Source organism: Salmo salar, unplaced genomic scaffold (assembly GCF_965601325.2).
Source record: "Salmo salar unplaced genomic scaffold, fSalSal1 ptg000838l, whole genome shotgun sequence".
Taxonomy (NCBI): Eukaryota; Metazoa; Chordata; class Actinopteri; order Salmoniformes; family Salmonidae; genus Salmo; species Salmo salar.
In genome coordinates, this window is record NW_027675516.1 from 1,056,613 (window position 1) to 1,073,393 (window position 16,781).

The 16,781-nt window shown below is 39.6% G+C and overlaps 1 protein-coding gene across 1 annotated transcript; it reads right to left on the minus strand.

Moving 5' to 3' along the window:
* Nucleotides 1-9,138: 9,138 nt before the first annotated feature.
* LOC145877308 (uncharacterized) lies at nucleotides 9,139-16,270 on the minus strand. Its single transcript, XM_082972620.1, has 2 exons — nucleotides 15,751-16,270; nucleotides 9,139-11,386 (listed from the first exon to the last, which is right to left on the minus strand). Exons 1-2 carry the CDS (start codon nucleotides 16,028-16,030, stop codon nucleotides 9,990-9,992), a joined length of 1,677 nt encoding a protein of 558 aa, XP_082828746.1. The 5' UTR covers nucleotides 16,031-16,270; the 3' UTR covers nucleotides 9,139-9,989.
* Nucleotides 16,271-16,781: the final 511 nt, after the last annotated feature.

Genomic DNA, 16,781 nt, shown 5'->3' on the forward strand with positions numbered 1-16,781 from the left:
AAGTTAAAGGGTAGGAAGCGTTCGTTTTTACTCACCCGTGTAACAACACAGTGTGGTTAAAGACTTAGTAACTTAGTTGTAGTCACAATCTGGTTACCTATAAGTACAAACAGTTATGTTTTTGCGTTGTTACATATTTCTTAAACTTATTTCCGGATATCTTCTAAACTACCCACAATGCACTATGTGCTACAGAGTTTGAGCTAGCTCGGTATTTAGCTCCAGCTTGTAAACGTCAGCCACACCTCATGCTTTCATATACTGTGTGGTTGTGATATCTAGTGGGAACGCATTAGCACGGTAGACTCTGCTGCCTTGTTGTCAGTAGGGATGTTACTTTTGATACCGGAGCTACGAGGCCTGCGTCCAAATCGATAAGCAGTAAACTTCAAAGCAGTGTACCGATGCCTGTATCACTTTATCAGCAGCACGTCATCAATGGCGTCTGAAGCTTCATTTCATCAAGCAACCACCTGATTGGTTTGGTATTGGGCTTGTTCGACACTGCAGGCGACTGCAGAATGACTGATCTACAAATCCCCTGTTGCTGCTGTTGTTTATGTTTTGCATGTTACTGTTATTTACAGCAAGTTAAATAAAGATTTGTGCAAAAAAAAAAAAAAATTATGAAGCGTTCCGTCCACTACATTATACGTCACACTAACATCGCCTTAAAGCCCCACATGATGTATTGTTACACCATGTAGGAGCAGTATAGACCTAGTCTGTTCATTATATACATCTACATGATGTATAGTTACACCATGTAGGAGCAGTATAGACCTAGTCTGTTCATTATATACATCTACATGATGTATTGTTACACCATGTAGGAGCAGTATAGACCTAGTCTGTTCATTATATACATCTACATGATGTATTGTTACACCATGTAGGAGCAGTATAGACCTAGTCTGTTCATTATATACATCTACATGATGTATTGTTACACCACGTAGGAGCAGTATAGACCTAGTCTGTTCATTATATACATCTACATGATGTATTGTTACACCATGTAGGAGCAGTATAGACCTAGTCTGTTCATTATATACATCTACATGATGTATTGTTACACCATGTAGGAGCAGTATAGACCTAGTCTGTTCATTATGTACATCTACATGATGTATTGTTACACCATGTAGGAGCAGTATAGACCTAGTCTGTTCATTATATACATCTACATGATGTATTGTTACACCATGTAGCAGCAGTATGGAGGTACAGTGGGGGACAAAATTGTTGACACCCTTGATAAAGATGAGCAAAAACGACTCTATAAAATAAAGAATTCAAATACTGAGCTATATTGTATAAAAAATAAAGGGAAATTATATTATTTTATACTAATACAATTGCTCAGAGAAAAATATAGAGTTTAACATGTAATTCTGAAAAGGTAGGGGTCTGAATTATTGCCACCCATGTTTTCAATACTCCAGCACCCTCCCCTTGGGAGGATAATGACACTGAAATGTTTAATGAGATTAGAGAACACATTGGGTGGGATCTTAGACCATTCCTCCATACAGAATCTCTCCAGGTCCTTGATTTATTTAGTCTGTCTTATGGACTGCCCTGTTCAATTCAAACCACAGGTTTTCAATGGAGTTCAAGTCCGAAGACTGAGATGGCCATTGAAAATGTTGATTTTTGTGCCCAAATAACCATTTCTTTGTGGATGTTGATGTGTCTTGCTGGAAGATCCACTTATGGCCAAGTCTCAGCCTCCTAGCAGAGAGGTAACCAGGTTTTGGGCTAAAATATCCTGGTAGTGGGTAAAGTTTATTTATTTATTTCATACAGTCATTTTAGCTCATCTTTATCAAGGGTATCAATAACTAGGTGCTTATTTTGATATCTAGTTATTTGACTGAATCAGAAATACAGATGTGGAGTAGATGTAGAGTTTGTTTTAAATTCTCATAAAAAAAAATCTGAACTAATCAAACAACACTTGTTGCTCTTTGTACGTGTTGATATAATATTCATATTTAATGGAGAGAAAAAACGTTTTCCTAAACTGCTTTATAATATTATAATTCAATGAAGAATAAAAATAGTTTTCCCTCCTCAACTGCGTTTCCTCCCTCCAGACAGGAGATGGCGATATGTGTCTTTCAGGCGATGTTTCTAGTGTGACGTATAATCTAGTGGACGGAACGCTTCTTCAACAACTGCAGCCACCTCGGTAGCTCGCTAGCTGACAAAGTCTGAACATTCAAGTTCTTAAGACAATTTCGTGGTTTAATTGCCACTGTGATTTAAACATAGTACTCCATTTTATGTAATATTTACGTTGTAAGTCAGCTAGCTGGGTGGTTAAGTTAGCACTAGTCTAGTCGCTAATGCTAACTAGCTATTATCCCCGACCATGAGTTCACTAAGCTACTCTCCTCCTGTTAAAGAAGAGGTCTGCTGGACGGAGAAAGAAGCTCTGGTGAAAGAGGAGGAAGAAGAGAAAGATGTTACAATACAAAAACAAGTGGAGGGTGAGGCTGTTACCGTGAAAGAAGAAGAGAAAGACGTTTCAGTGAAAGAAGAGGAAGACGTGTTCAGAGTGAAGGAGGAGGAGGATGTTACTGTGAAAGAAGAGGATGAAGTGAAAGAAGATGAAGACGTTTTTGGAATGAAGGATGAAGAGGGGGATATTACTGTCACATTAGAGGAGGACGAAGAAGAGAAGACTGGAGAATTGATTATTACCAGTAAATACAGTGAGTACTATCTAATAAAACAGGGACATTGATCTGATTAACACCAGTAAATACAGTGAGTACTATCTAATAAAACAGGGACATTGATCTGATTAACACCAGTAAATACAGTGAGTACCATCTTATAAAACAGGGACATTGATCTGATTAACACCAGTAAATACAGTGAGTAATATCTAATAAAACAGGGACATTGATCTGATTAACACCAGTAAATACAGTGAGTACTATCTAATAAAACAGGGACATTGATCTGATTAACACCAGTAAATACAGTGAGTACTATCTAATAAAACAGGGACATTGATCTGATTAACACCAGTAAATACAGTGAGTACTATCTAATAAAACAGGGACATTGATCTTTTATTTTATTTTTTATTTCACCTTTATTTAACCAGGTAGGCAAGTTCAGAACAAGTTCTCATTTACAATTGTGACCTGGCCAAGATAAAGCAAAGCAGTTCGACAACATACAACAACACAGAGTTACACGTGGAGTAAAACAAACATACAGTCAATAATACAGTAGAAAAATAAGTCTATATACAATGTGAGCAAATGAGGTGAGATAAGGCAGGTAAAAGCAATAAATAGGCCATGGTGGCGAAGTAAATACAATATAGCAAGTAAAACACTGGAATGGTAGATATGACAGTAGATGGGTGTGCAAAGTAGAAATACTCGGGTGCAAAAGAGCAAAATAAATAAATTTAGTAGGGGAAGAGGGAGTTGTTTGGGCTAAATTATAGATGGGCTATGTACAGGTGCAGTAATCTGTGAGCTGCTCTGACAGCTGGTGCTTAAAGCTAGTGAGGGAGATAAGTGTTTCCAGTTTTAGAGATTTTTGTAGTTCGTTCCAGTCATTGGCAGCAGAGAACTGGAAGAAGAGGCGGCCGAAGGAGGAATTGGCTTTGGGGGTGACCAGAGAGATATACCTGCTGGAGCGCGTGCTACAGGTGGGTGCTGCTATGGTGACCAGCGAGCTGAGATAAGGGGGGACTTTACCTAGCAGGGTCTTGTAGATGACCTGGAGCCAGTGGGTTTGGCGACGAGTATGAAGCGAGGGCCAGCCAACGAGAGCGTACAGGTCGCAGTGGTGGGTAGTATATGGGGCTTTGGTGACAAAACGGATGGCACTGTGATAGACTGCATCCAATTTATTGAGTAGGGTATTGGAAGCTATTTTGTAAATGACATTGCCGAAGTCGAGGATCGGTAGGATGGTCAGTTTTATAAGGGTATGTTTGGCAGCATGAATGAAAGATGCTTTGTTGCGAAATAGGAAGCCAATTCTAGATTTAACTTTGGATTGGAGATGCTTATAGTGAGTCTGGAAGGAGAGTTTAGTCTAACCAGACACCTAGGTATTTGTAGTTGTCCACATATTCTTAGTCAGAACCGTCCAGAGTAGTGATGCTGGACGGACGGGCAGGTGCAGGCAGCGATCGGTTGAAGAGCATGCATTTAGTTTTACTTGTATTTAAGAGCAGTTGGAGGCCACGGAAGGAGAGTTGTATGGCATTGAAGCTCGTCTGGAGGGTTGTTAACACAATGTCCAAAGAAGGGCCAGAAGTATACAGAATGGTGTCGTCTGCGTAGAGGTGGATCATAGAATCACCAGCAGCAAGAGCGACATCATTGATGTATACAGAGAAGAGAGTCGGCCCAAGAATTGAACCCTGTGGCACCTCCATAGAGACTGCCAGAGGTCCGGACAACAGGCCCTCTGATTTGACACACTGAACTCTATCAGAGAAGTAGTTGGTGAACCAGGCGAGGTAGTCATTTGAGAAACCAAGGCTGTTGAGTCTGCCGATGAAGATGTGGTGATTGACAGAGTCGAAAGCCTTGGCCAGGTCAATGAATACGGCTGCACAGTATTGTTTCTTATCGATGGCGGTTAAGATATATCGTTTAGGACCTTGAGCGTGGCTGAGGTGCACTTGCTGTTTGAGGTGAAGAAACATTTGCTTTGAGATGCTCCACAACTCATTAGTGGTGGTGCATTAACTTCTATGGGCTACGTGGGACGCTAGCGTCCCACCCCTGGTACACCCTATCAACAACAGGTGAAATATCAAGAGCGCCAAATTTGAAAACAATTAAAAGTCATAATTCAAATTTCTCAAAAATACAACTATCTTACACCCTTTGAAAGATAAACATCTCCTTAATCTAACCACGTTGTCCGATTTCAAAAAGGCTTTACGGCGAAAGCATAAAGTTAGATTATGTTAGGACAGTACATTGACAAAACATTACATACAGCTATTTTCAATGCAAAGACAGGCGTCACCAAAAGCAGAAAACCAGCTAAAATTATGCACTAACCTTTGACAATCTTCATCAGATGACACTCCTAGGACATTATGTTAGACAATACATGCATTTTTTGTTCTATCAAGTTTATATTTATATCCAAAAACAGAATTTTACAATGGCGGTGATGTTCAGAAAATATTTTCCGTCCAATACCACCAGTGAATCAGCACAACAAATTAAAATATTACTATTCAAAAACATTGGTAAAATATAATATTGTCATTCAAAGAATTATAGATTAACATCTCGTGAATGCAACCGCATTGCCAGATTCAAAAATAACTTTACAAAAATAACTAGTGGTTTCCTCATTACCAGATATACTACATCCATAACTAGTGGTTTCCTCATTACCAGATATACTACATCCATAACTAGTGGTTTCCTCATTACCAGATATACTACAACCATAACTAGTGGTTTCCTCATTACCAGATATACTACATCCATAACTAGTGGTTTCCTCATTACCAGATATACTACATCCATAACTAGTGGTTTCCTCATTACCAGATATACTACATCCATAACTAGTGGTTTCCTCATTACCAGATATACTACATCCATAACTAGTGGGTTCCTCATTACCAGATATACTACATCCATAACTAGTGGTTTCCTCATTACCAGATATACTACATCCATAACTAGTGGTTTCCTTATTAGCAGGGAGGTGTTTCTACAATCAAATTGCCCTCGTGTGGCACACTGCTTAGAGTTTCAACAACTGTAATAATTTATTTCTAGCCTACAATCATCGATGTTACTACTAATGTGAGAACAAGACAAAATATGACTATTCTTGCTCATTTTAAGACAAATGTCAAGTAATCATTACATTCATTACAGACGTCAATTGTTGTCCAACATCATGGCTCCGCTGTTGGCATCACCTTTTACAGTGGATTACCGCTGTTGTGGGCCTTTAATCATCTGTCTGACTTTGTTGTTCACACAGGAGAGAGACAGGACTATCGTGGATCCTCTGGGGAGCCTCAACAACATCATGATGCTGAAGAGGCAGAGAAGAGTCTCTCCACATTAGAACACCTCAAGAAACACCTGCAGAGATCCACAGGGAAGAAACCTCACTGCTGCTCTGACTGTGGGAAGAGATTCACCTCCCCATCAGGCATTAAAATTCACCAGAGAATCCACACAGGAGAGAGACCTTATAGCTGTAATCAATGTGGGAAGAGTTTTGGTCAATCTGGAAATCTGACTGCACACCAGAGAATACACACAGGAGAGAAACCTTATAACTGTGGTCAATGTGGGAGGAGTTTTACTCAGTCATGCAGCCTGATATCACACCAGAGAACACACACAGGAGAGAAACCTTGTAGCTGTGATCAGTGTGACAAGAGATAATCTGATTAAAGATCTCTGATCAAACATCAGAAAATACATGGAGTTGTTTCATGATATCAATGATATAATGTCACATTGTAGAATGTTTTAACATTGTAGTAGGAATATTTTAATGATGTCACAATGTAGAATGTTTTAACATTGTAGTAGGAGTATTTTAATGATGTCACAATGTAGAACCCTAAACGTTTGTCCCCTGTTCTATTGATTTCAACATGATATGGATATTAGCCTCAGGGGGGAAATCCAGGCTCTGAAATGGAAGAGTTACTATTTATGAGATTTAACAAAAAGTGACTAACAAAAAAAGAGTTGTGTTACACTTACCACGTTGGTGACGCACTTGAATCAAAATGCATCACTCCAAAATGTAGCAGACTGTCTTCTGCAGGTTGTCGTCTAACCAGTGAGGTAAAATATATCTCCCATTTCCATGTGTTTATTTTAGTTGTGTTAGTTTCAACATCACGTACAACCTGATTTCCCCCCTAATCGATATCAGTGATTTATTGCTACTTGTCAAAACAACAGTGTTTCTGGTGCAGTTTATAAGGAGCTTGTTTAAAAAATACAAGTAATATGATTATTGTGGCAGATGTTTGTGTATATAGCACATGTTATGTTTAGGTTTTCAATTTATCACAAACTGTTTCTGCATATTGGTTATTGATTTGGACACGTTAAAACTGTGTTTTGACATCGGGGATATCCCATCTAGCAACATGTAATTGAAAATATGACTATGCAATCAAATATTTCATATTTACATTTCATGTAACATTTAGTAGTGATAATTATTTATGCAACCAACTGACAATTTTTTGGTACAATTATAATGACATTGTTGCCCTGCTTTTATAATATCAGGGTTCATTCTCAGATGTGCCAACCCAAATGTACTAGAGCATGACATTGGGGACTGGGCCCCGATCCAACAACATGCCTATCTAGTGAACCCTGAAAAGAGAGAGAAGCTCCGCAGTGAGGTGGAAAGTTACTATGGATATTGCAGGAGTTTCCTCTTGAAATCAGACATGTCTGTGGTGAGGACAACTTGGTTGCTGATTGTCTCAAGGGTGGGCAGTTAAAAAGTTTTGTGTTTTGTGTTTAGCCAGTCCGTTACCATGGATCACAATTTATAATTTATTATGACTGCATGGTTTTCCGTATTGGAGATGAGTTTTGTTTGGGCTCGTTCCAAGTTTTAGGAAGATGAGAGTACTAGAAGCTAGTGGGGAAAATATATATATTTTTTCTTGTTTATAATTGTTGACAGCCAGTAGACACCATGTTTATATTGGTGAAGGTGAAGCATTGTAGTTGATTATAATGTGAAATTATAATTAAAGGCCCACAACAGCAGTAATCCACTGTAAAAGGTGATGCCAACAGCGGAGCCATGATGTTGGACAACAATTGACGTCTGTAATGAATGTTAAAATTATTTGATATTTGCCTTAAAATGAGCAAGAATAGTCATATTTTGTCTTGTTTTCACATTCGTAGTGTCATTGATGATTGTAGGCAAGAAATACGTTATTCATGTTGTTGAAACTCTAAGCAGTGTGCCGGACGACTTTTGGCACAATGTTGAGCAAAGATTTTAGTTTTTCACAATGTATTCTGAATGTGAATGGGGGAAATTCAGGGGAGTAACCTCCATTTCCAGGTTGATGATGAGTTCATTTCACACTACTTTGGATTATAATTGTAAGGATATTTGAATGTCCTGTTTAATATAATGTTTGCTAAAGCATTAAGAATTATGTGTAATTATTGAAGAACCGCGTTAATGACAGTATCCATTTGGGTGTTGTCAATAAAGTTAAGATTTTATTGATTTATTTAACCAGGTAGGCCAGTTGAGAACAAGTTCTCATTTACAACTGCGACCTGGCCAAGATAAAGCAAAGCAGTGCGACACAAACAACACAGAGTTACAAGTGGGATAAACAAACGTACAGTCAATAACACAACAGAAAAATCTATATACAGTGTGTGCAAATGGATTAACCTGTTGGGGATAGGGGGCAGTATTTGCACGGCCGGATAAAAAACGTACCCGATTTAATCTGGTTACTACTCCTGCCCAGAAACTAGAATATGCCTATAATTGTTTGATTTGGATAGAAAACACCCTAAAGTTTCTAAAACTGTTTGAATGGTGTCTGTGAGTATAACAGAACTCATTTGGCAGGCCAAAACCTGAGAAGATTCCAAACAGGAAGCGCTCTCTCTGACCATTTCATGGCCTTCTTGATCATCTCTAACCAAAACAGGGGATCTCTGGCATGACGTGACATTTTCTAACACTCCCATAGGCTCTCAGAAGGCGCCAGAAATTTGTACAGTGTAGTTAGATAAAGGAGAGTCTTGTCTTTAAAATGCTGTAAAATAGTCATATGTTTGAAAAATTGAAGTTTTCGGATTTTCGAGGACTTTGTATTTCGCGCCACGCCCATCATTGGATATTGGAGCTAGCGGAACGTCTAGATGTAAGAGGCTAGACGTGCTAACGAGCTAGACGTGCAAAAATCCAAACCTCAAAATATAAATGGAAAAACCAAAGACTGTAACACCTTAAGAGAATGCTTACCACCAACAGAAAACAACTTCCATTTCACATTATAATCAACTACAATGCTTCACCTTCACCAATATAAACATGGTGTCTACTGGCTGTCAACAATTATAAACAAGAAAAAAAGTATTTCTTCCCCACTAGCTTCTAGAACTCTCGTCCCCTTGGAACGAGCCCGAACAAAACTCATCTCCAATACGGAAAAACGTGCAGTCAAAAAAAGATCCATGGCAACTCACTGGCTAAACGCTAAACACAAAACTTTTTGACTGCCCACCCTTGAGACAGTTACAAAACCAAATTGTCCTCATCATGGACACAACAACCAAAAACACTGTTGTTTTGACAAGTAGCAATAAATCACTGATATCGATTAGGGGGGAAATCAGGTTATACGTGATGTTGAAACTAACACAACTAAAAAAACACATGGAAATGGAGATATATTTTACCTCACTGGTTAGAGGACAACCTGCAGAAGACAGTCAGCTACATTTTGGAGTGATGCATTTAAATGTAGGGGTCGCTGAACAAAGGAACACAACACTTATTTGTCATAACTCATCGATATCATGTTGAAATCAATTGTGCCGAGAGGAGGGAGATGAGGTTGCACGTCCTGTTAAAACTAACAGCTCAAAAACCACACGGAATCTGGGAATAATGTGTACATCCCTGGTTAGAGGACAATTTGTAGAAAACAGCCAGATACATTTTGAAGTGTTGCATTTTGATTCAAGTGGGTCACCAACATGGTAAGTGTAACACAACTCTTTTTGTGTTAGTCACTTTTTGTTAAATCACATAAATAGTAACTCTTCCATTTCAGAGCCTGGATTTTCCCCCTGAGGTTAATATCCATATCATGTTGAAATCAATAGAACAGGGGACAAACTTTTAGGGTTCTACATTGTGACATCATTAAAATACTCCTTCTACAATGTTAAAACATTCTACATTGTGACATTATATCATTGATATCATGAAACAACTCATTCATGTATTTTCTGATGTTTGATCAGATGTCTTTTACCGGAGAATCTCTTGTCACACTGATCACAGCTAAAAGGTTTCTCTCCTGTGTGTGTTCTCTGGTGTAGAGTCAGATGGCTAGATGAAGTAAAACTCTTCCCACATTGATCACAGCTATAAGGTTTCTCTCCTGTGTGGATTCTCTGGTGTGATATGAGGCTGGTTGAACTAGTAAAACTCTTGCCACATTGACCACAGCTAAAATATTTCTCTCCTGTGTGGATTCTCTGATGAATTTTAATGCCTGATGAAGAGGTGAATTTCTTTCCACAGTCAGAGGAGCAGTGAGTTCTCTTCCCTGTGGATCTCTGCAGGTGTTTCTTGAGGTGTTTTGATCTGGAGAGACAGCCAGATGTTGTAAAACTCTTCCCACATTTACCACAGCTAGAAGGTTTCTCTCCTGTGTGTCTTCTCTGGTGTCGAGTCAGAGAGCTAGATGTAGTAAAACTCTTCCCACATTGACCACAACTATAAGATTTCTCTCCTGTGTGTGTTCTTTGGTGTAGAGTAAGATAGCCAGATGTAGTAAAACTCTTCCCACATTGACCACAACTATAAGATTTCTCTCCTGTGTGTATTCTCTGGTGTAGAGTCAGAGAGCCAGATGCAGCAAAACTCTTCCCACATTGATCACAGCTATATTGTTTCTCTCCTGTGTGTGTTCTCTGGTGTGATATCAGGCTGTCTGGCCGAGTAAAACTCTTCCCACATTGATTACAGCTATAAGGTTTCTCTCCTGTGTGTACTCGCTGGTGTCTAGTCAGATGGCAAGATGAAATATAAGTCTTCCCACATTGATCACAGCTATAAGATTTCTCTCCTGTGTGTGTTCTCTGGTGTACAGTCAGGTCACTAGATGAAATAAAACTTTTCACACATTGATTACAACTAAAAGATTTCTCTCCTGTGTGTATCCTCTGGTGTGATAACAGGTTGCTTGACTGAGTAAAACTCTTCCCACATTGAGTACAGCTGTATGGTTTCTCTCCTGTGTGTATTCTCTGGTGTAGAGTCAGAGAGAAAGATGTAGTAAAACTCCTCCCACATTGATCACAGCTGTAAGGTTTCTCTCCAGTGTGAATTCTCAGATGTACTTTTAGTGCTTTTAATCTTAAGTAACTCTTCCCACAATCAAAACAGTGGTGAGATTTCTCTCCTGTGTGTGTTCGCTGGTGTATTTTAAGTTCTGATGAAGATTTGCAATGTTTTCCACAGTCAGAGCAGCAGATATATTTCTTCCCTGTGGGTCTCTGCTGGTGTTTCTTGAGGTGATAGAATCTGGACAGACTCTTCTCTGACTCGTTAGCATCATGATGTTGAGGCTCCCCAGAGGATCCATGATAGTCACGTCTCTCTCCTGTGTGAACAAGTCAGACAGATAGTTAAAGGCTCACAACAGCAGAAATCCACTGAAAAAGGTGATGCCAACAGCGTAGCCATGATACTGTACAACAATTGACGTCTGTAATGAATGTTAAAATTGCTTGACAATTGTCTTAAGACAGTCAAGTGAGCAACAATAGTCATATTTAGTCTTGTTTTCACATTAGTAGTAACCAGAAATAAGTAAAAGGTGTTGAACTCCTAAGCAGTGTGCCAGGCGACTTTTGTTCTGAAATATAGGCACCTTTCTGTGTTTGCTAAAATTGCGACAAGGGCGATGCGCACACAATTTCATTGCAGAAACACCTCCCTGCTAATGCAGAAACCGCTAGTTATGGATGTAGTATATCTGCCTGGAGCAAAAATGGTGAGCAAGTGGCCTAAGCTGTGCCATTAGAGATCTGGGTTCGAGTCCAAGCTCTGTTGCAGCCGGCCGCGACCGGGAGGCCCATGGGGCGACGCACAATTGGCCCACCGTCGTCCGGGTTAGGGGAGGGTTTGCCCGGCAGGGATATCCTTGTCTCATCAAGCACTAGCGACTCCTGTGTCGGGCCGGGCGCAGTGCACACTGACCAGGTCGCCAGGTGTACGGTGTTTCCTCCGACACATTGGTGCTGCTGGCTTCCGGGTTGGATGGGCATTGTGTCAAGAAGCAGTGCGGCTAGGTTGGGTTGTGTTTCGGAGGACGCAGGGCTCTCGACCTTCGCCTCTCCAGAGTCCGTATGGGAGTTGCAGCGATGAGACAAGACTGTAAGTACCAATTGGGGAGAAAAAAGGGGTGAAAAAAAAATATATATTTAAAAAATGGTGAGCAAAGATTAGTTTTCACAATGTATTCTGAATATTACAGCACTAGATCAGGAGTGCTACTCAAGGAAACTCACATTAAGCTCTGTGTCTATTCACTAATTCACCACCGTGGGGGAAAACTCAGGGGAGTTCTCATAGGCTGACAGCAAAAATAGCCTCCATTTCCAGGTTGATTATGATTATTATTATCATTTGACACTACTTTGGATTATAATTGAAAGGCTCGTTTGAATGTCCTGATTTAATATAATGTTTGTGTTATTGTCGAAAATGTACTACTTTATATTTAAAAACGACTTCAACCAGTAAAATGATCATTGGCTAGTTTTCCATCAGCCTGACATCAGCCTGACAATGAGGTTTTGTCCACTAAGTGTATGCCAAAATGGTCTATAATCTCACCTAACAATAACATAGACCTACTGTAGGACCCATAACTTCACCTAACAACAACATAGACCTAGGACTATAAATCATTTAATATTTTAGGTGAAACAAGGAGACTAAAATGTCTTTGTCATGACAATTCATAACCTGATCACCAGATAATTTTGTGAATAATCCCACTAGGCTACTCTGTAATGTGTTGTCATTCTAAATGTTCTGAATAAAGGAAAATAGCTCTGTGTGTTGTACAATAGCCTATCCATCAAGGAACAGTTCTCTACACATTATGAGCTAAGTATCTCCATTTCCAAATGGACTAACGAGACCCTACTGTAAATCAAGTAGACAATAACGCATTATAAACATCAATTTGTTAGGGATGTTGGATCCAACATGGAGCACGGCATAACTGTCTTTACCGGTGTAATGAATGAAGAACTACATTTGACTGGCATGCAGAAAATGATTTCCTGGATCAGCTGATGATAGTTGAACATGTGATTGTAACTAAAAGGCTACAGTATTAAGTATTATGTGTAATTATTTACGAACCGCATTAATGACAGTATCCATTTGGGTGTTGTCAATAAAGTTAAGGTGACTCTCGGTAAGAACCATTGGATTTAGTAAACTGAAATAATTTAGGATTTCTGTGCCCATGAAAACTGTTTTCCCAGCGTAACATAAGGAGACACTAAATGTCACGTAGTTAGAGAGCATTTCAGAGATCTGAATACAAAAAAACTGTCCGACAGCAAGATCCAGTATATAAGTTCATCATATTACAAGCCTAACGTTATGACTATAACTACTGTTCCCTGAAGGAGGGAAACTAGGTACAACATACTATTAAATCCTCATGTTATGACTATAACTACTGTTCCCTGAAGGAGGGAAACTAGGTACAACATACTCTTAAATCCACACGTTATGACTATAACTACTGTTCCCTGAAGGAGGGAAACTAGGTACAACATACTATTAAATCCACACGTTATGACTATAACTACTGTTCCCTGAAGGAGGGAAACTAGGTACAACATACTATTAAATCCTCATGTTATGACTATAACTACTGTTCCCTGAAGGAGGGAAACTAGGTACAACATACTATTAAATCCACACGTTATGACTATAACTGCTGTTCCCTGAAGGAGGGAAACTAGGTACAACATACTATTAAATCCACATGTTATGACTATAATTACTGTTCCCTGAAGGAGGGAAACTAGGTACAACATACTATTAAATCCACATGTTATGACTATAACTACTGTTCCCTGAAGGAGGGAAACTAGGTACAACATACTATTAAATCCACATGTTATGACTATAACTACTGTTCCCTGAAGGAGGGAAACAAGGTACAACATACTATTAAATACACACCTCGCTGGAAGCCCCGCATTCCACAGGTGATGAGCGTGAGACTCGGATATATTCCTTAAATGATTTAATCCTTAAATTTAATACCTCACTTCACCGACCCAGGAAGTGGCGGAGCCAAACAAGTGTTGTAACTCGTTCATAACTGGCACGCAGATCGGTAGAAATGGTCAGATAAATTGGCACTTCAAACGGAAATGGAAAAAGTTTGCCTATTTTACCGGAAACTTCAGGAGCATAACGTCAGAATTAACGAAGGCCAGCAGCAGGTGGGGAATTGGTTATTTTCTTCTGGTTATATTGACCTCTGGCTTCCTCAAGTCATTTGTGTGTGTTAATTATTTAATCAAATACTTGAAGCATCAGTTCAGTTCAAGTTCTGCACATTCAGTTGATTTTATTAAACACATGGGGTGTGTCTATATGAACAAATACACGTCATAAAATTTCAACCAATCAATTGGTAGAAAGAATACAGTAGGTCATGCCAGTAGGTTACAGTAGGTTGTATCTCTCTAGGTCATGCCAGTAGGTTACAGTAGGTTGTAACTCTCTAGGTCATGCCAGTAGGTTACAGTAGGTTGTATCTCTCTAGGTCATGCCAGTAGGCTACAGTAGGTTGTAACTCTCTAGGTCATTCCAGTAGGTTACAGTAGGTTGTAACTCTCTAGGTCATGCCAGTAGGTTACAGTAGGTTGTAACTCTCTAGGTCATGCCAGTAGGTTACAGTAGGTTGTAACACTCTAGGTCATGCCAGTAGGTTACAGTAGGTTGTATCTCTCTAGGTCATGCCAGTAGGCTACAGTAGGTTGTATCTCTGTAGGTCATGCCAGTAGGCTACAGTAGGTTGTAACTCTCTAGGTCATGCCAGTAGGTTACAGTAGGTTGTATCTCTCTAGGTCATGCCAGTAGGTTACAGTAGGTTGTATCTCTCTAGGTCATGCCAGTAGGTTACAGTAGGTTGTATCTCTCTAGGTCATGCCAGTAGGCTACAGTAGGTTGTATCTCTCTAGGTCATGCCAGTAGGTTACAGTTGGTTGTATCCAAGTGGAAACAATTATCAACCCAATGTGGAAAGTGTTGAATTTGGTCAACAACAAAATGAATGGCTTATTTGCTACGTGAGGTTTACTTGATCTAACAGAAGTTTCGTAATGATTAAGTTGTTACGTGGACACGTGACATACCGACAACTTTGATAAAAACACTATAGGAGTTGTCTTCAGATCGCTATGCATATTCATGCTAGTAGCTTAGCATCTCTCTCCATTGAATACAGGCGGTTGACGACAACAACCCTCATAGAATATAAACAATAGATTACAATAATAAGATGTATCCACCAATCCAAAGACAGGATAGGTGGGAGCGAGACAACCCACAGTGCAGCTTTGTGGACAACGACTCCCCTTGTCAGGACAGAGAGACATCTTGTCAGTATATCCATAATCTTTGGTGTAGCCAACCCAACTCTCACATGGCTCTATTGGGGGTCACGGTGTGTAGTAAAACATCACTACATTAAAATCACTACATGCCGTGGCCCCCCAGTCTGCGGTCAGCAGATAGACCCTCCTCAAATATATATGTTAAGTCACTTTTTGGAAACGGAACGGAGAAAACAAGGGGTAGCTTGTCTCTACGCCGTCTGATTCTAGACATATCAGTCATCATCCCAGGGCCCTCCGTTGAAGAGGTATTGACGAGCCAACTCCGAATATCCAAAGTTAAAAACTAATTGAAGGCGGTACTTACTGGTGTTACTCAGATCTCCTGTCTCCTCCTCTTCATCTTCCAATGTGACAGTAATCTCTCCTTCCTTCTTCACTCCAAAAACAGCATCATCCTCTTGTTTAACTGTAACGTCTTTCTCTTCTTCTTTCACTGTAACAGCCTCACCCTCTACTTCTTGTTTTACTGTAACATCCTCTTCTTCCTTCTCCTCTTTCACGACAATGTTCAGCCCCAGAGCTTCTTTCTCCGTCCAGCAGACCTCCTCTTCTTTAACAGGAGGGGAGTAGTTTAGGGAGCTCATGTTCGGGGATGTTAGCTAGCTAGCTAGCTATCATTAGCGACTAGGCTAATGCTAACTTAACCAGCCAGCTACTATAGCTGACTAATAAAAAATAACGTAATATTAAATTAAATAGGTTAACAAGTAGATACGACAGAAGTGTGTCTAAAACACAGTAGCTAATATAGACCGAAAGCGTATAAATAGCTTGATTCTTTCGGCTATGTTGGCTAGCAAGCTACCGAGGTGGTTGACGAGCTGTTTATGAAGAACCGTCCACTAGATTATACGTCACGCTGCAGCATCGCCTGAAAGACGCACATCGCCGTCTGCTGACTGGAGGGAAACGCAGTTGAGGATCAGATTTTATTTTCAGACAAAGATTATTTTACATGGATTTAATTAAATAATACTATTATATTGAGACATACAAACACAGGGATGTGTTGGTTGATTAGTGAGAATAAAACATGTTTACCACAGCACATTTAAGGCAGTTTAATTAAGTCAAACAACATCTAAATAAGTAGCCATCTACTATCGGTTGATACTGCTCCTACATGGACTAACAATACATCATGTAGATGTATATAATGAACAGACTAGGTCTATACTGCTCCTACATGGTGTAACAATACATCATGTAGATGTATATAATGAACAGACTAGGTCTATACTGCTCCTACATGGTGTGACAATACATCATGTAGATGTATATAATGAACAGACTAGGTCTATACTGCTCCTACATGGTGTAACAATACATCATGTA

Coding starts and splice junctions, on each gene's coding strand:
- LOC145877308 (XM_082972620.1), bottom strand. CDS start 16,030: ATGAGCTCCCTAAACTACTCCCCTCCTGTTAAAGAAGAGGAGGTCTGC. Junction 11,387..15,750: donor AGGAGATCTGAGTAACACCA/GTAAGTACCGCC, acceptor TTGTTCACACAG/GAGAGAGACGTGACTATCAT.